Source organism: Brachyhypopomus gauderio, unplaced genomic scaffold (genome assembly GCF_052324685.1).
Source record: "Brachyhypopomus gauderio isolate BG-103 unplaced genomic scaffold, BGAUD_0.2 sc118, whole genome shotgun sequence".
NCBI classification, from domain to species: domain Eukaryota; kingdom Metazoa; phylum Chordata; class Actinopteri; order Gymnotiformes; family Hypopomidae; genus Brachyhypopomus; species Brachyhypopomus gauderio.
Window position 1 is genome coordinate 71,544 of NW_027506939.1, and position 20,535 is coordinate 92,078.

General features: G+C 50.8%; 1 protein-coding gene across 4 annotated transcripts in view; it reads right to left on the reverse strand.

The window, feature by feature from the left end:
- Nucleotides 1-656: 656 nt before the first annotated feature.
- The window catches only part of zfpm1 (zinc finger protein, FOG family member 1), a 69,458-nt gene continuing 49,579 nt past the window's right edge, over nt 657-20,535 (reverse strand). For 2 of the 4 annotated variants that reach the window (XM_076993626.1, XM_076993627.1), the window contains 6 exons: nt 18,073-18,206; nt 8,275-8,377; nt 7,612-7,830; nt 6,231-6,461; nt 5,302-5,529; nt 657-5,017 (listed from right to left, as the gene is read on the reverse strand). In XM_076993626.1, the coding sequence (XP_076849741.1) occupies nt 2,631-5,017; nt 5,302-5,529; nt 6,231-6,461; nt 7,612-7,830; nt 8,275-8,377; nt 18,073-18,206 (3,302 nt within the window). In that variant the 3' untranslated portion in view covers nt 657-2,630. Of the gene's footprint in view, nt 5,018-5,301; nt 5,530-6,230; nt 6,462-7,611; nt 7,831-8,274; nt 8,378-11,588; nt 12,161-18,072; nt 18,207-18,488; nt 18,673-20,535 lie in introns of those variants that run through there. The other 2 variants (XM_076993628.1, XM_076993630.1) reach the window with 2 other exon arrangements.

Genomic DNA, 20,535 nt, shown 5'->3' on the forward strand with positions numbered 1-20,535 from the left:
ACACTGACGTTTATGACCGTTTCATTCGCCAGTCCTCCCCTGGGCCTTCCACTGGCTTGTTTCATAAAGCACTACAGACGTGTGGCCTTGAATCACTGTGAGTGCGTAAGAAAGCACAAAGTCATATTCTCAGCGTTTGGTTCTGCTCCTCCTCACGGCGGCGACGCCAATACGAGTGAATATTCTGCGTTTGGCTGAATGCCGTGCGCATCACCTGTGAAAAATGCAGAGGCCTATAAAGACTAAAAGAATGTTAGAAATGCTAACGAATGTGATAAATCTGTGTGTTTGTGTTTGTGTGTGTGCGTATGTGTATGCGTGCACATGTGTGTGTGTGTACATGTGCGTGACTGTGTGCTGGGGCGTGTATGTGTGTGCGTGCGTGTATGTGTGTGCATGCATGTGTTATGTGTGTGCGTGCACATGTGTGTGTGTACAAATGCGTGACTGTGTGTGCTGGGGTGTGTATGTGTGTGCGTCCGTGTATGTGTGTGCGTGCATGTAGGTGTGTGTGTGTGTGTGTATGTGTGTGTATGTCTGTGCATATATGTGCATGTATGTGTACATGTGTGTGTGTGCATGTGTGTGTGTGTGTGTGTTTATGCGTGCGTGTGTGTGTGTGTTTTTGGGACAGGACTGCGCTGGGCTTTGCACTGTACATGTCCTCCAGGACTTTATTTTCCCATGCATAGTTTGGACAAGTGTGTAGTGGAGCTTTTCACAGAGATTGAAAAAGAAAGAAAAAAAGATATGACATTCATAATTATTTTTTCCAACAACATTTGTAATTATTCACAAAATATCTTAATTAACCTTAGGTTGTTTTAAAATGTTTTCATCATGGGGAGCTTCAAACAACCAAAAGTGCTGTAAAAACAGAAATACAAAAAAGCTTCTAAAACTAAAACATTCAGCAAATCTTTTGTACAACACAGTGCAATAAAAAAGGGGAAACTGGAAGGTATAAAGGGGCTTTCACCACTGGACTCACAGCAGTGACCGTCAGCCAACGAGAGGACGAGGGAATCGTCGTAAACAGTCCCGTGTTGAGTTGAACTGGAGGAGCACCATTTCAAAGCCATTACAACACGGACATCTGACCGGCTCTCCCCACCGAGCACGCCGTGCCCTCTGTAACACCGGGGAACGGATAACACCATTTATAACGGAAACGGACATACATGTGTGCGAGGGGCGTCATGCGGCGTGACCTGCTGGTTTAGACTGGACCGGTCAGCTCACAATGCAGAGCCCACGCACACACCGCTGCCCCCTGCAGGCCAGCATGGAGCGAGTCAGAGGGAGATATTGGAGAGTGCTGGGAGACAATGTGAAGCATTCCGGCCCCACAGCCTGTGAGAGACCTCGGATGTATATTTACCTTCATATATGGATTCAAATAAACAACCCACACACCCACCCACACACACACACACACACACACACACACACACCCCATTCATCGAGTCGTCAGTGAGGGTGTCCATGGCGTGACATAGACAGTAGTTTCTCAGCAGGACAACAGGTCTGGGAATTGGGTGGTTTTGCAGGGTGGGCGGGATAAAGCCAGACGAGGCTTGGTCTAAGAGCAGAGGTGTTTCATGGAGCCCGCTTCATCCCACCCCAGGACAGTCTGGACAGTCTATGCGAGGGGTTCATAATGGCTGGTGCTCTCTCTGGACACCTCTGAGCCAGAGTGATTAGTGGACACAGATGAACACTGTGCACTCATACTTCTACTATAGCAACACTTACCTACTGGACACATCAATGAAAGACATGAGAGTACTGTGTTCCAAAGACACGTGTCTACACTCAACAACACAACACATTAAGCCTGAAATGGTTGCTTTGGACAGTATGAAAAAAATATACAAACAAAAATATAATCTTTTTTCTGAAAACAAACAGTAGGTAGTATTATGTGGAAGTGAAATGAATGAGGACTCAAAGGACAATGAAGTTTCACATTTTCCCTCTGCAGAAGATTCCACGTGTAACTGGTAACTTCATGAAACCAGCATCTATTCAGCTACTCTGATTTTTTTTTCTTCGTACGAAAGCAGATTCAGTGTATGGACAATAACATTTCTCAGCACATCATAAAAACATGAGAGGCTTGATGAGTCATACAACTCCACTAGGGGGCAGAATTTCCCCAAATTAATGACTGATCGCACATAATAATGGCTCAGGAAAATTACAATTGCTTGGGGACACATGATGCAGCCAGCAAATTACCATCATATCTTCATATGTGTGAGTGATTAAAACTAAGTGTACAAAGTGAATCACTGGTAATAAAATGTAGGCTCTAGTGTCCCATCAGCAGATGACGTACATAAACTCAGGTGTGAACGCGGAGGGCTGTGGGTGTTAGTCAGTGGGGCACAACTTTGTGTGCAGGTAGCATTTCTCATCATTTAGTGTATTACAAACTTGACCCATAATGAGCAATAAGTTACCATAGTAACAATACCAAGATCAGCAGGGTTGGCATGGCAACCTCAGCATCTGGTTAGTAACAGTCCCACTTTCTTACGCTGTCTGAACTGGGCGGGGCCGTGCCACTTGTGGGCGTGGCATTTGGCACTTGAAAAAGTTGAGAGCGGTGGCATGGAGGGCGGGGCTCACTTGATGTGTTCGGCACTGTGGGAGGAGCAGTAGTACTTCTTGTGTGCGATGAAGGTGGAGAGGCTGCTGAATTTGATGTTGCACAGCCTACAGTAACGTGTGTTCCCATTCTGCAACGGTGCAGCAAGGGCTGCCTTGGACATGGCTGGGGCTACGTGGGTGTGGTTTAGAGCTTTTTCTGGGAGGAGCAACGGTGTGGGGGTGTGGCCACGTGAGCCCACCTCTCTGAAGGCTTCAGGCACAGGTGATGCAGTCAGAGGGATTGAGCCTGTGGGCGAGAGGGCGGGAGCTGCTCTGGGAGATCCAGCCCCTGCGGCGTGAGGTCCCACAGTGCTCCCGTTAAGCAGGGGCGAGGCAGGGGAGGCGGCGTCCCTCCGGCTCCGCCCATTCACGCTGTCTCTCTGGGGTCTGGGGCCCGGTTTAGGAGGGGTGGGCGGGGCTCCATCACGAGGGCTGAGGCTGGGGGTGGGACTCACGCCAGCTGGCCCCGCCTCCGATTGCTGCTGCTGCTGCTGCTGTATGGCGAGGACCAGGCCGTGAGCCGTGCGGAAATGCTCCATCAGATCAGAGGTCACTGCCCGGGTGGGAGGGCAGTAGGGGCAAACCACCGGGGGACTACTGGGGGCTTTCACCCCAGGCACAGACTCCAGGCTGGGCAAGATTGAGGCTTGTGGCACGGCGGCGTGCTTCCCCGTGTGTTGGCCCTTGGGGTCCGGATGCATGTCGGGACCTCGGCTCTTGGGCGAGGTGGACGTGGGTCTCTTCAGACGCTGCAGCTGCTCCATGGTGTGGGGCTGTAAGGTGGTGGCGGGGCAGTAGTAGGTCTTGTGGGCCAAGTAGTTCTCGATGCTGTTGAAACTGATGCTGCAGGCCGTGCACTTGTGGTAATCTGTGAGGGGCAACGCTGGGATGCTACTGCCCCTGGCCGTCTCTCTCAAACGGGGTTTTTTGCTCAGGTCTATGGGCCCGTCGCTCTCCGGACTGGAACTGCGAGCGGCGGTGGACGCTAAAGCCCCCACCGGGCCAGAGGGGGAGCCGTTACCCTCCTGTTTAACCGTCATACCCGGCGCAACAGACAGGGCGGTGGCGTTGGCCAGTGCCTCGTTCCGTGCCATGTGGATCTCATACATCTTCTTGCGCTTGCGTGTGCGGACAGGCTGGGGTAGGAAGGTGGTTTTGCCTGACGGCTGACGCTGATTGGAAGGGTCGTGGCGGGAGGCGCAGTAGAATCGCTTGTGTACAATGTAGTTCTCGTGTCTGCTGAAGCGGATGTTGCAGGCCTGGCAGTAGGTGCGGGTGGGGTCTTCATCCACGTCTTCGGCCGAGCCGCTAGGGCTCTGACTGCCCTCGCTCACCCTGCCCCCACCCCCCTCGCCCTCTGAGGAGGACGAGCAGGCCGTGTCCTTCATTCCCGGAGTCTCGCTTTTTACCTCTGCTGGCTTGGCGTCCATGGCCGGGCCGGCCGTCGCGGAATCTGAATAGCTGGGCGAAGCAGAGGCCGCGCGACTGCCCGGTCCGGCCTGCGGTGAGGCATCGTGACCAGCAGAGGGCGCCGTTGGCAGAGGGCCATCCTTGGTCAGGCTCGCCGTCTCCCCCTGCTGGTGCCTGCTGGAGCAGTACAGCCTCTTGTGGGCGTAATAGTTGTTGATGTTATTGAACGTGATGTCACACTCGAAACACGTCGCCCCCTTGTGGACGCTGGCGGGAGATCCCGCAGGGTAGAAGCCTTGCTGTGTGGATGCTGGGACCTGACCTTGCTTCAGCCTGCTGTGAACCATCTCGGACATCTTGGCCAGGATTTCGGAAGCCTGTGGCATTACGGCAGCCTCGGCTCCGAACAGGTACTGGGGCAGAAACACGGCAGCCCCAGCTGGCACGGTGCCCCCCGTGCCCAGGTGGACAGGGCTAGAGCCTGGGGTAGGACTGACAGGCTCAGCCTTCACCGCCACAGCTGAGGGGCTCTTAGGAGAGGCTGGATGAGGAGGGCTTGCCTCAGCTGTGTTCACCCGGCGATGGCCATCCCTCTCTCCATCCCTCACTCCATCCCTCTCTTCATCCCTTGCTTCACCCTCAGAATCGGAGTTCGGCTCCTCTTTGATGTTCAGTGGCTCCGGGGGGCTACACCCGCGGGAGGTGGTGGAGCCGGCGAGCGCTCCCGGGCTTGAGGAGGTGGGCCTGGGCACGCTGACTGACCGCTCTCCATCCTGGGGCTCCGGGAGCTCGGACGTGGGTGGGCTGCTCTGCTGAGACATAGGGCTCCTCTCGGGAGGAACCCGGACCTCCAGGTGGGTGTGGACGTGCTGCTGAAGCAGTGCAGGTGTGTCGGCCGAGAACCCACACACCTGACACTTCAACACTACTCCAGAATCGCCAGGACTCAGACCTGCCGGGCAGAAGGCGAGAGACGGAGACAAGAGAGTAGGAGAGGGTCAGCACGAGAGACAGCAGTTTAAACCGCAGTTAAATCACTTTAGCATTGATGCTAATGTAACCTGACAGGAAATCAAACCTGTTTAGTTTGGCTTTACACAGGGATGTCTTCCTACTGCAGAATGCAGTGAGAAAGAATGAAACACTATGGGTTCTAGATGTAGTTCTAGAAGCAGCCTGTGAATTCTAGAGTGCTAGTCTGATTCTACTCGAGCTGTACTGCTAAGCGCTGCTCACCCGAAGCCTGTGGTACTTTGGGGGAGTAAACCTCGCTGCGGGAGCCTGGCTGGCACACCATGTGGCTGGTGATCAGGTGGCTGTAGAGGACGTCCCGCGTGGTGGACACGAACCCGCAGCCGTGGCAAACGCCGTTCAGCGTGTCCGTGTGAACCTTGAGGTGGCGCTCACAGTTGGCTTTGGTTGTGAACGCAGACAGGCAGATCAAACACACGAATGGACGCTCGCCTAGAGCACAAGCACACACACACACACGCAAATTCAGGCAAGTTACATGCAGGGTCATTTATTTACACATTATGAAAAAGTGAGGTGGTTGTTCAGAAGCACTCAGTTAGGCAAATGGCAAGGAACATGAATAATTCATGAATGATCATTAAAATAAACTCTGAAAGAGGGACCAATGAAAGAGAGAAAGATATTTTTTTAAATACCAGTACTTCATATATATCATCCTAGAAATGATTGATGCCTACACTTGTATTTTCTGTATTTTCAATTTAATAATTTAACAAATAACAATTACAATTTAACAATTAACAATTACAATTTTCATTGTATTTACTGTAAAGTTATTTGATTTATTTGGTCAATAATGAATTACTCAAACCAACTTGGAAATCTAACTTTTGTAACAAATTCTGTCATGGCATTAAAGCCCATTTGAATTTGAGATTGACAAAGAATGAGAGAACTGTGAGTAAGAGAGAAAAGAAGGAAAGGAGAGAGACAGAAAAAGAGAGAGACATGATGGGGTGAGAGACAGGGAGGGAGAGAGAGACAGGTGATGGAGAGAGAGGGGGTGATGGAGAGAAGTGAGGAAGAGAGAGGTGATGGAGAGAAGTGAAGAAGAGAGAAAAAAGAGAGAGAGGTGATGGAGAGAAGTGAAGAAGAGAGAGAGGGGGGGGGGGGTGATGGAGAGAGCTCACCACTGTGTGTTCTCATGTGGATCTCCAGTGAGCTGGCACTGGGGCAGCTCTTGTTACACTGGGGGAAGGGGCAGACCCTCTCGTTGGGGTAGGCATCTTTGGGCTTGTCCTGAGGCGGAGAGGCTGAGGTCTTCTGCTTCTGCCGACTGGCGCAGTAGTACATGAGATGAGCCTGGAGGTTCCTCTCACTCCTGTACCAGATCCCACAGTCTTTACAGGGGAAGATGTCCTCTGGAACAACGACAGCAGCAACACAGTTTAACATCGCACATTTAACGTATATATCTGGGAATGTCAAGTACTGTTTTGTGCAGGGGTCTCTGGGCACCTACACACACCCACTCACAGGTCATTCACGCTTGAGTAGTGTAGCATTCCCTTGTGTTGCAAGTATTCTGTAGGCTTTCTTTAGACATTACAGTAATGACGTAATACACTCCAACGCGTCATCGTGTAGGCTTTAACGAAGATGCCTTACGCAGTTACATATAACCCACCCCACACAAGACATGACACACGCACTAACACATATCGGAATAAGCACGTCAACATCATTTCCAAGGCAACAGCTTGAAGGCGGGGTGTGTGTGTGCGTGTGTGTATGCGTGTGTGTGTGTGTGTGTGTGTGTGTGTGTGTGTGTGTGTGATTGGGTGTCAGGGTATGTTGAACGTTGCTATATTTGATAATGACCACAGTGTGTTCCCTAATTACCTGTCCCCTCTCAACATGACTGCCCGACTAATGTGGCAGAAGCTGTAAAATAAGACTGATCATCCTTTAGCTTGATCTACTGTGATTAATCACGTTCTCACCACGCCATGGCTGTCTGCTCTTAACACTCCTGACACTCAGCAATACAGTAGAGAAGCACAGAGAGAGGGGGGAGGGGGGAGAGAGAGACGGAGGGAGGTAGAGAGAGAGAGAGAGAGAGAGAGAGAGAGAGAGAAAGAGAGAGAGAGAGAGGGAGAGAGAGGAAGGGGGGGAGGGAGAGAGAGCAGGAGACAGACGCTAAGAGGCGAGAGGCTGACCAGGGGAGAGACTGACCAAGGGAGAGACGGACTGAGTATAGAGATATACTCCAACCAGTTAACAATATCTCACAGACACAGCGTCTAATCTGAGACAACACTGCCACCTGCTGGTGATGGCTAAAATTGTCAAATGACTGGGAAACCCAAGTGGTTTATTTACAACTTTGGTAAGATGCATGGCAAGGGCTGACAACAAGCTTGAGTTTAAGATTAAACTAAAACAGGGAAACATGCAGTGCTGGTGTACAAAATTAGAAATGAATTATTCATTATGCCTGAAGCAGACACCCAAAGGGATACGCATAAGCTTTTTATTTGTTTTTGCAGATCACAGGCGTTAGGGACTCACTGTTAACAACAGCAGTAGCCAGAATGGCAGCCATGCCAGCCTGCTGTGGGAGGAGCTGGATCTCGGAGTGCAGGGCTGCTGGGTACGCAGGCTCCTCCTTCACTGGTGCATTGTGGGTCTGCATGGCAGACGGTTGAACAGCTGTGGGCCAGGACAGCGTGGCTACCAGAGGGTCGCCCCTGCGGAGCTCCTGAGTGAGCTTACAGAGCACACCATCCCCTGAGAACAACCACATCATTTCAGTCAGATACCACAGCTGGGTTTCACAGCCGAACACAGTCAGGTAGCCCAGTCACGTACCACAGCTGGGTATCAGAGCCGTGGTACCAGTTGGGTACCACAGCAGAGTATCATAGCTAGGCAAGCTGCATATGGTGATGAACAGTGAGGTGAGTGTCTGAAGGCATATCTGAGGATGTGACGAATGATGAACAGTGCAGTGTGTGTGTATGTGTGTGTGTGTGTGTGTGTGTGTGTGTGTGTGTGTGTGTGTGTGTGTGTGTATGTGTGTACACGTGTGTCTGTGCGTGTGTATGTGTGTGTGTATGTGTTGTGTGTGTGTGTGTGTGTGTGTGTGTGTGTGTGTGTGTGTGTGTGTGTGTGTGTGTGTGTGTGTGTGTGTGTGTGTGTGTGTGTGTGTGTGTGTGTTGAACAGTGCAGTACCTTGACTGGAAATGGTGCAGTTGGCCTCTGAAGAAGAAGAGGTCACAGGAACCCTTGTGATCCAGCAGTCCACATCCTCACACACCAGAGCCAGCGAAGTGCCCTATACACACACACACACACACACACACACACACACACGCACGCGCACACGCACACACACACACACACACACACACACACACACATGCACACAGAAATCTCTATCAGTCTTAACTTCTGAAGAAATAAGCCAGATGTGTCATTGAAAATTATTTGTCACAAAAAGACCAATCGAAATCCCAGGAACTTTAAATGTACCACTATTTTGCTCTCATTACTAACATGTCCTAAAATCCATTTTACTTTCAAAGTGATATCAGAGTGAATATGAAAGTAGAGTGATATTAGAGTGAACATGGAGGTGGACTGATATTAGAGTGAATATGAGGGTAAAGTGATATTAGAGTGAACATGGAGGTGGAGTGATATTAGAGTGAATATGAAGGTAAAGTGATATTAGAGTGAACATGGAGGTGGACTGATATTAGAGTGAATATGAGGGTAAAGTGATATTAGAGTGAACATGGAGGTGGAGTGATATTAGAGTGAATATGAGGGTAGAGTGATATTAGAGTGAACATGGAGGTGGAGTGATATTAGAGTGAATATGAGGGTAGAGTGATATTAGAGTGAACATGGAGGTGGAGTGATATTAGAGTGAATATGAGGGTAGAGTGATATTAGAGTGAACATGGAGGTGGAGTGATATTAGAGTGAATATGAAAGTAGAGTGATTGGAGGGTTGTGGGTTCCCTTCTAAGGGGAGACTGCCCTCAGACGATCCAAAGGAGGTGCAGACAGCAATGACCCCATAGATGGTAGTTGAATGGGGCAAAAAGGAAGGATACGACCCCAGAGAGGGCAGGTAAAAGGGATCAGAAAAAAGGAAATGACCCTGAGAAAAGGACATGTTGAGGCTCCAATACACTGTAGGTCATCAAAGGTGTGTGTGTGTGTGTGTGTGTGTGTGTGTGTGTGTGTGTGTGTGTGTGTGTGTGTGTGTGTGTGTGTGTGTGTGTGTGTGTGTGTGTATACACGTGGCATATCTACGGTTACTGGGGAATATTAGTGTAAACACACCTGGTCAGTTTGGTTCTCTGCAGACATTCTATGTGTATCATTCCAACAAGCTTATCTAGATATATACGTATGTACACACTGACAGCCGCGCGCACATACACACACAAAACTGACCTGAATCTATCAATCTATCAATCACCACCATCACAGTTAATGGACACAAAGTAGTCCATTAAAAAGGTTACACCACAGACTAGAGTGTCCTAGTTAACAAGATCTTGATTATGTTCATTACCAGCCTCATTGAAAAATACAATAAATGCAGTGGGCATTAGGAACAGGTTGCACGCACCACGATCACACAGGAAAAAGTGTAAGACCTTTCTGCCCCACTAGGTGGCAACAATTCCCCAGGGCCAGCCATGCATGAGACTCAGGGGGGCTTTACGCCCAAAACCTAGGAAGCTACCCCACCGGGGGGGTGGGGGGGTGGGACACACACACACACACACACACACACACACTGATCCACGCATGCCCGTCATGGTAGCGACTCAACTTTAAAGGCTGCGGGACATGAAAGACGTGTCTTCAGAGGGGCTGGGGACGAGAGTCGTCGGGGCAGAGAGATGAGACAGGGGACGTGGAGGACAGCTGAAGGGTTTCTTTCTAATTCTGTCTGTTCTTGCCTGAAGATACGATGCGTATTGTATTTCATGGGGAACCAGCGCTGATAAGCAGATAGGACTCCTTTTGTTTTAATTTGAAACCCAATGCCGGAGCCACTGCTGCCGTGAGTGCTGCGTTCTTCTGCTAATTTGTTTCAGACTCATTTAACACGACTCGACTTTGGGTTGCACAAAAGCAGAGGGCGGCCCGGTCAGTGGCCCCTCTCGGCCGAACAAGCACGGACGTGTTCCTGCCCAGATTAAACGCGCTCACCGACACACACGCTCACCCGCCTTCCTCCCTCTCTCTCTCCTCCTCTCCTCCACTCCCCCCCTCCTCTTTCTCTCTCTCTCTCTCTCTCTCTCTCTCATGTAGACTGAGGACAGTTGTCTGACAGGACGAAGGGAGGGACAGACGGTGGAAGGGCATGGAGCTGGTACCAGAACCGGCCCCACTGAGCTGCTGACGACTGCCTCCTACAGAGCGCACGCTCACAGAACAATGTGGGGCTTATCATTCAGACAGAAGTAATCAAATCAGATCACTCTGCAAAAGGCATGGCGACAGTGACCATTTTTTAGAAGAAGGTAAGGAAAGGCCGTCTGAGGTGATGCAAGATGAGAGTCGGGCAGGATGTCTGCGCCTCCGAGTGCAGTGATGCTGTCCAGGCCCAGACACCTCAGACACCACCTCCCGTGGCCCAGAACACGGAGTGTAGCTAAGTCTAATGCTTCTGTGACAGTTGTCTAATGTTTCTGTGACAGTTGATGTGTTCATCAAGATGAGCTACACAAATCACGATTCCCTCTTTCTTGAATCCCAATAACCCTTCACGACACTATGGCAACTGCTGGAATTTCAGATCCACCAGAATAAAAAAAAACAAAATTACAATCAAATGAATAAACAGAATAAGCCCTCACTACCACCCACTGGTTTTTCTGAGGAGCGTATTTCGGTGGGCGTAGCTTCCAGACACTCCCACCCACATTCTCCCTACCCCCTTACACCCCCTCTGTCCTTCACTCTCTTGCTCTCTAATCTCTCCTTCTCCTTTTCTTTCCTTCTCCCTCACCCTGCCCCCTGCCCCGGGCGGGGCTGTTCAGCTCTAAGCCCCTCAGTGTAAGGGTCTTTGAGGTGCAGTCTGCATCCCTTCACCCCAGACCACACCCCTCATGAATATTAATCCCAGTGGCCACGCTTTAATCTGACTGATCCGCGGACCGCTGCTGCTCAGACGATAGTCAATCTTATTATTTGGTCTAATATTAAGAGAGACGGACACACACACACACACACACACACACACACACACACACACACACACACACACACACACACACACACACACACACACAAACTGCATTCGCTCATCCCTGATTCTTGTTACCATCAACACCATTCTATTACACATAATGAATCTGCTTTTCACCCACTTCCCACAACCCCCAGAAAAACCACACACACACACACGCACGCACATACACACACACACACGGCTGAACACCCGATGATCCAGGCAAGATGTCTTTCACCCAAAGAAAGCACAACACAACATCAGGCAGATTCAGTTTGGTTCTGACCCGGCAGATTCAGGTTGGCTCTGATTGTGATGTTGAGCTGCTCCGTCTGTGTATTCCCCACACATGGATGCTCTCGTCCCCCAGGGAGGCAAATCACACCCAGTGTGGAAGATGCTGCTAACAAAGCAACACTAAGTCATCATTACATTTATCTGACACAATTATCGCTCAAAACAACTCAAGCAACTGAGGTGTAAAGAACTTAGTCAGTGGCCCAACAGTGATAACCTGGCAACGGTGGGGCTTGAACCAGCAACCTTCAGATTACTGGTCGAGAACTGAGCTCCCACTGCCACCTCATGGCATCTGATGGTATAAGCCTTTTTTTATGGTATAAGCTTTTATGGGCCACCGGCATTTCTGACTTCATGATGAGTGGAGGGAAACAGAAGAACCGAGGCTAGCGCTGCCTGGCAGCTAACTCAAGGCTAACTCAAGGCTAACTCAAGGCTAACTCAAGGCTCCACTCCCCCATTCGGGTGTCTGTCTCCTACCTTGCTGTCTCCTTGCTCCTGCCTGTTCTCATCTGACCATAGCTCTTTCCATGTTCCAGTCTTTGTGCCCATCTCTTCTGCGCTATCTAGCCCTCCGCCGTATCTCTCTGCACATCCCTTTCTCCCTCCCCCTCCCCCTCTCTCCCTCCCTCGTTTCTAGCCTTCTGCCCCTCTCTCTATCTCTCCTCTACAGGAAATGGGTTCTTTCCTGAAAGGGGTGTACAGAAGAGTGCACACTGTCCTAAACAAAGAGGTCAGTGTGTGAATCCTCCAAAAATACAGAAAAGAAAAGGAAGGAAGATAATAATCAGAAAGCTTCTCTCATCCGCCTCTCTCTCTCTCTCTCTCTCTCACACACACACACACACACACACACACACACACACACACATTATTCCCTTGTTCTCTACTCTTTTACTTTCAGTAACACCCCATCACACACACACACACACACACACACACACACACACACACACGCACACACACACACACACGCACACGCACACACACACTGCTTGCATTCAGCTGTGCACACACCTAGGCTCTGAGCACATATGGACTTACACTCTTCATGCACATCCCTCCATGAAAACAGAAAAGAGGTTTGATGAGCTGCATGCAAATGACATGTAAAAATATAAAACTGCAATACTTAAAGCGGAGGAGATAAGCGATTTGAAAATGAAGCACTCGTGGAAAGCCAGCTCCTGCACTGACGCTGATGAGGTGCGCAGATAAAGGAAGGTTTTCCCTCAGCCTTCTTCCCCCTCCTCCTCATCGCCCCTCTTCTCCCTCCCTCTCAATCTCTTTCTTTACCTCTCTCTATCTCTCCTTCCCTCTATCTCTCTATTTCTCTCCTTCCCTCTCGCCTTCTCGCTCTATCTCTCCCTCTCTCCTTCCCTCCCTCTCCATCTCTCCTTCCCTCTCGCCTTCTCTCTCTATCTCTCCCTCTCTCCCTCTCTCCTTTCCTCCCTCTCTATCCCTCCTTCCCTCTCACCTTCTCTCTCTATCTCTCCCTCTCTCCTTCCCTCCCTCTCTATCTCTCCTTCCCTCTCTCTATCTCTCCCTCTCTCCTTCCCTCCCTCTCTCTATCTCATACGTCCTGTCCCCCCTACCAAACTGCAGATGTACCACAGTTACAAGCACATACCAGCTGCGGTGAGACAAATGAACTGCTCGCTCCCACTCTCTCCTCTACCGCCTTACCTTTTTATACTTCTTTTCATTCCAGCCTCCAACCATTCTGTCTCTCTCTTTCTCTCCCTCTTCTTCTCTCTCTTTCATTTGTCATCCCTTGTTCTGATTACAGTAATCTGCCCTCTCCTCGTACTCCAGGAGGGGGAGAGAGAGGCCACAGGGCCTCACACCAGGAAGCGCGCTCTCGTTAAAACCCCCACAATGCCCAGCAGGCGTGTCTTTCCAACAAGCCGGGGTCCCGCCTCGCTTTGCCCCGTTATCACTGGGCAGATAATTGAGGGAGGCTGTAATTGAAGGTATTCATGCATCGCTTTCATCGAAAACCCTGAGCGGTGACGGGTGACTCTCCGAGACTCTCTACAGGCAGATGTAGATAAACTAGAGCGATAGAACACAAGGTAAACAATCCCTATCAGAATGAGAGAGCGCACGCGCGAGAGAGAGAAACGTGCGCTCGCGCGCAAGAGGGTGGTGTCAGCTGGGAACACCTCACCTTCGCATGTCCTTTGTGGGATAGTGGCTGGGGTGGTGGTAGGGCAGGTGGGGGTGGTGGTAGGGTAGGTGGGGGTGGTGGTAGGGCAGGTGGGGGTGGTGGTAGGGCAGGTGGGGGTGGTGGTAGGGCAGGTGGGGGTGGTGGCAGGGCAGGTGGGGGTGGTGGTAGGGCAGGTGGGGGTGGTGGCAGGGCAGGTGGGGGTGGTGGTAGGGCAGGTGGGGGTGGTGGTAGGGCAGGTGGGGGTGGTGGCAGGGCAGGTGGGGGTGGTGGTAGGGCAGGTGGAGGTGGTGGTAGGGCAGGTGGGGGTGGTGGCAGGGCAGGTGGGGGTGGTGGTAGGGCAGGTGGGGGTGGTGGCAGGGCAGGTGGGGGTGGTGGTAGGGCAGGTGGGGGTGGTGGCAGGGCAGGTGGGGGTGGTGGTAGGGCAGGTGGGGGTGGTGGCAGGGCAGGTGGGGGTGGTGGTAGGGCAGGTGGGGGTGGTGGTAGGGCAGGTGGGGGTGGTGGCAGGGCAGGTGGGGGTGGTGGCAGGGCAGGTGGGGGTGGTGGTAGGGCAGGTGGGGGTGGTGGTAGGGCAGGTGGGGGTGGTGGTAGGGCAGGTGGGGGTGGTGGCAGGGCAGGTGGGGGTGGTGGTAGGGCAGGTGGGGGTGGTGGTAGGGCAGGTGGGGGTGGTGGTAGGGCAGGTGGGGGTGGTGGCAGGGCAGGTGGGGGTGGTGGCAGGGCAGGTGGGGGTGGTGGCAGGGCAGGTGGGGGTGGTGGTAGGGCAGGTGGGGGTGGTGGTAGGGCAGGTGGGGGTGGTGGTAGGGCAGGTGGGGGTGGTGGCAGGGCAGGTGGGGGTGGTGGTAGGACAGGTGGGGGTGGTGGCAGGGCAGGTGGGGGTGGTGGCAGGGCAGGTGGGGTGGTGGTGGGACAGTGCGGAGTGGCCCACATGGGCGAATGATGGCTGGGTGGTGCTGCTTATCGCCGCAGTTCTCCTGGAGAGATTACTGAAGGATTAGCGGAGACGCTTGTTTCTAAAACATGATGAAAAGACGGCCGTCGTGTGATAAAGCTTTGAACTCCGCTCTCACCCACACTGCCGCAGTCTCCCCGGGCAGAGTTTCCCCCAATGCCAGAGTGGTGTCATAAGGACGGGATCCCAGCAAACACTGAGGGGTACTGAGCGTCACTGGTGTATGTTCAGAGAGGCCAGGTGTATGTGCTCAGCAGATGTGTGTGTTTTCACACTAAGCTGGTGGGTCTGTTCAGATAGAGCTGGTGGGTGTGTCGAGAGAGGGCAGGTGTGTGTTCAGACAGGGCAGGTGTGTATCCAGTCAGGGCAGCTGTGTATGTCCAGTCAGGGCAGGTGTGTGTCCAGTCAGGGCAGGTGTGTGTGTCCAGTCAGGGCAGGTGTGTGTCCAGTCAGGGCAGGTGTGTGTCCAGTCAGGGCAGGTGTGTGTCCAGTCAGGGCAGGTGTGTGTGTCCAGTCAAGGCAGGTGTGTGTCCAGTCAGGGCAGGTGTGTGTCCAGTCAGGGCAGGTGTGTGTTCAGACAGGGCAGGTGTGTGTCCAGTCAGGGCAGGTGTGTGTCCAGTCAGGGCAGGTGTGTGTGTCCAGTCAGGGCAGGTGTGTGTTCAATCAGGGCAGGTGTGTGTGTCCAGTCAGGGCAGGTGTGTGTTCAATCAAGGCTCCTGCTGCATACCAGTGCCTGACATTCAAACTGCAGCATCACAGATGCACAAACACTACTGCTACACAGACACTACATGATTGTGTAAAAAGAAAATGATTTCATTACATACAGGACCACAAATAATAAGATCAAACACTGTCTGTAAAAGAACCACTATCCATTGCCCTACTGAAATAATACAAAAGATACAGTAACTTTGCAGTAGACAGTCCCTGCAGTCATCAAACAGCCTAGTAAACAGAGCAAAGAAATGCACCCTTATCCACAGTGTATAGAATACCATAACAAGATTTATTTGACAACATTCAGAGGACATGATAAGATTATTTGTGGCAGGAGACATTCATCCAGTACTCCCGATGCTGTATATATAAAACATGTTGCAGAAGCATTTAATTATCTGCTATGCAGTCAGTGGAAAGAGACGATAATTACCAACCAATGACATGAACTAGAAGCTTAACTGAATAACAGCTTCGCTAGGACGATTCCAGGTTGGTTAGGAGAAATGTGCCACACAATTATATACAGAGGACAGATCTAGATCTAATCCACAACCTTTGCCCAACATTCATATCTGAATATGCAAAATCACTATATATATATATATGGACTTTATGGTCTTCTCTGCTGAGATACAAATGAGAGGCTTTACATACAGCATAGGCTGTTGAATCTCCACCCCTGATTGGCCCTGCTCCTTCCACCGCTGATTGGCCCTGAGTCTCACTGTCCACAAGGATATGCACCACACCATATCCACTCAAGCTGTACATGACCACAGACATACACATTATAAGCACAAGTCAAGTGTCCCTTGAGCAAACGTGCATGTGTGATCGTCGAGTGTGTTTCTCCCGCATGCGTAGCTGTGTGAGAACTTCATTTCCCAGCATGAACTGAAAGGCTTGCGTCAAGCCGAAAGCTTATCAGAGTGACCCAAAGGGGAGTGTGGGTGAAGCGTCTGGGTGTGGCACTGGGGCGGGCAGGGGAGGCTGAGGTAAAATGCCACGAGAGCTCAGAATCTTCCCACCATCGCTGCAGCAGCGAAACCGAACCCCCCAAATCATCGGCACCGCGGCACTGCCCTTCTCACGGAAATCGGTGAGAACGTCTTTTACTGCACAACTGTACATATCTGGTTACACATGCCACCCTGGATGGATCCACACAAACTGTGATTGGCTTCTATTCATCATACTCAAGTCCACGTACTTTCAGCTCTAGAAGGAAGACAAAAAAACGCAAGCTAAGACGTGGACAATCTCAAGAGTGGTATTCAATGCCTGGATTCAGCTTCATTTGCAGACGGTGTGTCTGAGGTGGGTGGAGTATGTATGTGACCTCCTCCACCCACGGCTCTCGACAGCTGAGCCAGTGAAGGATGTAGAGGGACCGGGCAGACTGTATGGGAGGGGGCCGCGATTCTCCTGCTGCTATCACACACAGATACACACGCATTCAGTGGGCAGATAGTGGTGGGGGTGGTGGGAGTGGGGGGGGGGGGGTGGGAGCCAGGGTGATAGAGTACGAATGTGAAAGTTCCAAACTGAAAATCATCAACAAAGCCATGCCTCGATAACGAGGTCTGAAGAAGAGAGAGAGGGAGGGAGACAGGAAGAGAGGAGAGAGAGAGAGAGAGAGAGAGAGAGAAGAGGAGGAGGAGGTGAAGGAAAAAGGTGGAACTGAGGGAGAGAGGAGGGGGTGGGTGCAGACCTAGAAAATCCTGATAATAAATGAAATCTTAGAAATGGGAGCCTATCAAGGAGAAATCAATCATTGGGTTTGTTGTCCAGGAGGATGGCGCCACACGCAGATAAAAGAGGAGCGTCCGTCTGAAGGGATGGGGGAAGGGGACAGCCAATCAGACACGGGGTTCAGCCAGCAGACCCACGCAGGTCAGGGGAAACGAAGAGTGAGCTCGTTCTAGAAGGCACCAGTCTCCATTTGCATACAAGCCATGCAAGCCATTTGCTTTCTCTACAGCCCAGCGAGAAAAAAAATAAAAAAAAGAGAACGCCCCCCGGATTGTTCCGGGAGGTCAGAGTGGATTAGCACAACCCATAGACACAAGATGTGATTTCTCCTACAGTTCTGTTAGGTTTATGTTATGTCTGTTGTATGTTATATAATATTTCGTTTCAAAAGCCGATCCATGCGCATAGCTTCCATGTTATTTCCTGCCATTTCTAAGATTTGGAACTCTGTGCAGATATGTCTGAGTATGTGTGTGTCTGAACTCGGACACGGCCGTGTGTGTGTGTGTGTGTGTGTGTGCATGTGTGTGTGTGTGTGTGTGTGTGTGTGTGTGTGTGTGTGTGAGAGTGGGTGCGCACATGTATAAGAGCCAGAGGGAGAGATTGTGAGTGTGTTATCTCTAAAATGTTCAAGTACGTGGTCAGAGAGAAGAAAACTCTCAGCGCTGCATCACATGATCAGATGGACTTGTAACACATGCACCAGGCGGACACACAGGCCAGAGGAAATCACATGAGCATTAGTAATGTGAGGAGCCAGCCAAACAGACCAACTCATCTGCTATCTTTTTATAATAATCTTACCCAAATGCCTAGAACATTCGAACAGCCCTAAGCACTTGACCTTTGACCCATCGCTTTTCGTCCTTCACCCCTCACCTCATTGGATGATCCATCTGCATTCATGCTTGATTGGACAGTTCCAGGGAAAGGTCCCCACACAGTGTCCACTGACAGGTCTCTCCGGGCCAGAACCTTGGAGTCCTCCAGCCCCTCACCCAGCTCCAAATCATCTGTTCACACACACACACACACACACACACACAGAGGAAATAAGAGGGCATGTTACAAATAAGAATCTCCGAAATACAATAAGGAAAAAATCTTTAGCAGGAAACCCAAGACTCAAAAGAGCCTTTCTCTGGCCAGTACTGAATATTGACTGACAAAAAATTTTGACAGTCAAGCAAGACACAAACTGTAGATTTAAGTTACAGCAGTCTAAGTATATCAGGATGAAATATGATCACAACAAAGGCATTTCAAAGATAGCCACAAGTCATCTTGCCAAGCACCTTTCTATGAAGGGTGTTGTGTGCATTGTGCACCACTAGGGGGAGTTTGGAGCTCAGAAAGAACAGCGGGAGAGCTTAGAAAAAGTGGGCCAAAGCAAAGGGAACTTTTGTACTTCCTGTGACAGATAAGTGCAGAACAGGGATAGGAGTCAAGGCTTTGCTGATTCACAGATGCAAGCTGACACAGGAACAGACAAGAACTCCACTGCTTGATATGATACTCCTCAAAAATGGCATTAAAGTTGCAAATACTGCTCACACTAATCCACTCTTAACAAAAGCAAGTTTACCAGAGAAACACCATGGAAAGCAAAAACAATTATATATATAAAAAAAAAAACAAAAAGCCCAAAGACATGGCACAGTGTGTGTTTACTCTGTGGTACTAGAATTAGCACTGGAGTAAGCACTAGAGCAGAGTTAGCTATAGAGTTAGCAGTGTAGAATTATCACTAGTGTGAGCACTAAAGTAAGCACTAGACTAGAGTTAACACTAGAAAAGAGTTATAACTGGAGTTAGCATTTAGAGGTAGAGTGGGTGTGTTTTCGTACACACACCCACACACATATTCTCACACAAAAACCACTTTAATAGAGTTAGTTAGTCTTTTCTTTGATGGGCAGGTTAGGGGACACTAAATAGTTCTACAGCAGTGTATCTATCTATCCCAGTGTAGTTCCTCTAAACTAACCCCCCAGACACACACACACACACACACACACACACACACACACACACACACACACACACACACACACACACACACACACACACTCCTTCAGGTCTCTCCATGGTTCAGTCTCACTTTCGGGGGTCGGGCTAAAGTGGTGAGGACGATAAGACTGTTTGTCTAACACTCTCCATGTCAAAACACTCATCTATCTTCTCTGTATCTGTCCCCACCAGAGAACAACAGACAGACGCTGATAAAATGGCTTTCCCACAGCCAAGACCCGCAGAGAGAGGGAGGGAGAGAGAGCAAGAGGGGGGAGGGGGAGGGACACAGAAAGGAACAAAGATGGAAGCAGTGAGCTATACAAAGGGGAAGCACATGTGACACAGACCCATTTATGACACACACACACAGTGAGAAAAGCACGGGGGCATCCGTGAGCATCTGAGATACGTGTAACCCAGGCTGGGCCACGCTTGGTCATTAACCAGCTCTGTCATTAGCCATCAGAGATTATGCTGCTATCAGCAAGCAGAGGTCCAGTGTGCAGGCCTGCAATCTCCCCAGTGACCCGGTGGTCTGAGAGCCCCGTCCGAGGGCCCAGACAACTCCAACCCAGGCCTCAGCGCCCACCTTAACCCCACCTCTCTTAGCTCCACCTTCCTGGGAGGTGTTCCACCTCAGAGTCAGAGACACGGTTGGCCTGCTCACTCCACATGTCCTTCCAACTACCTCCCGCTACGTGGAGGAACTGTTCGTGGACCAGCTGTGTTCCGCGTTCAGGGATGATAAAAACATGCTTGAACAGAATGCACATAAAACAACAACAGACTTCATCAGCAGAGTAAAATCGGGCTCTCGTCTAGCAAGTGGCATCTATCAAGGGTGGTGTCTTAACGAGGGTGGTGTCTAGCTAGCATGGCGTCTAACGACGGTGGTGTCTAGCTAGCATGGCGTCTAACAAGGGTGGTGTCTAGCTAGCGTGGCGTCTAACGAGGGTGGTGTCTAGCTAGCGTGGCGTCTAACGAGGGTGGTGTCTAGCTAGCGTGGCGTCTAACGAGGGTGCCGTTAACAACTGGTGTCGTTCATCAGCAGGAGTCCACTGCCCAGCCAACCAGCCCACCGCACCTCTGCCCAGCCTTAGCAACCCCCTACAATAACCTCGCCAGCCTTATCGATGCGATTGCGTGAGCAGTGCCCAAAAAGTGCACACTGGCCTTATCAATAGCAAAGAGTCCACACGGCTCTTATCAATAGAGCCCCACACTAACAGTGTCCACACAGCTCTTATCAATATCCCAGGCCTCCAGCCGGCCTGCTGTAAACCACTCAGTCATTAATGAAACAGCTAATGCCAAAGATGCCTTCATGAC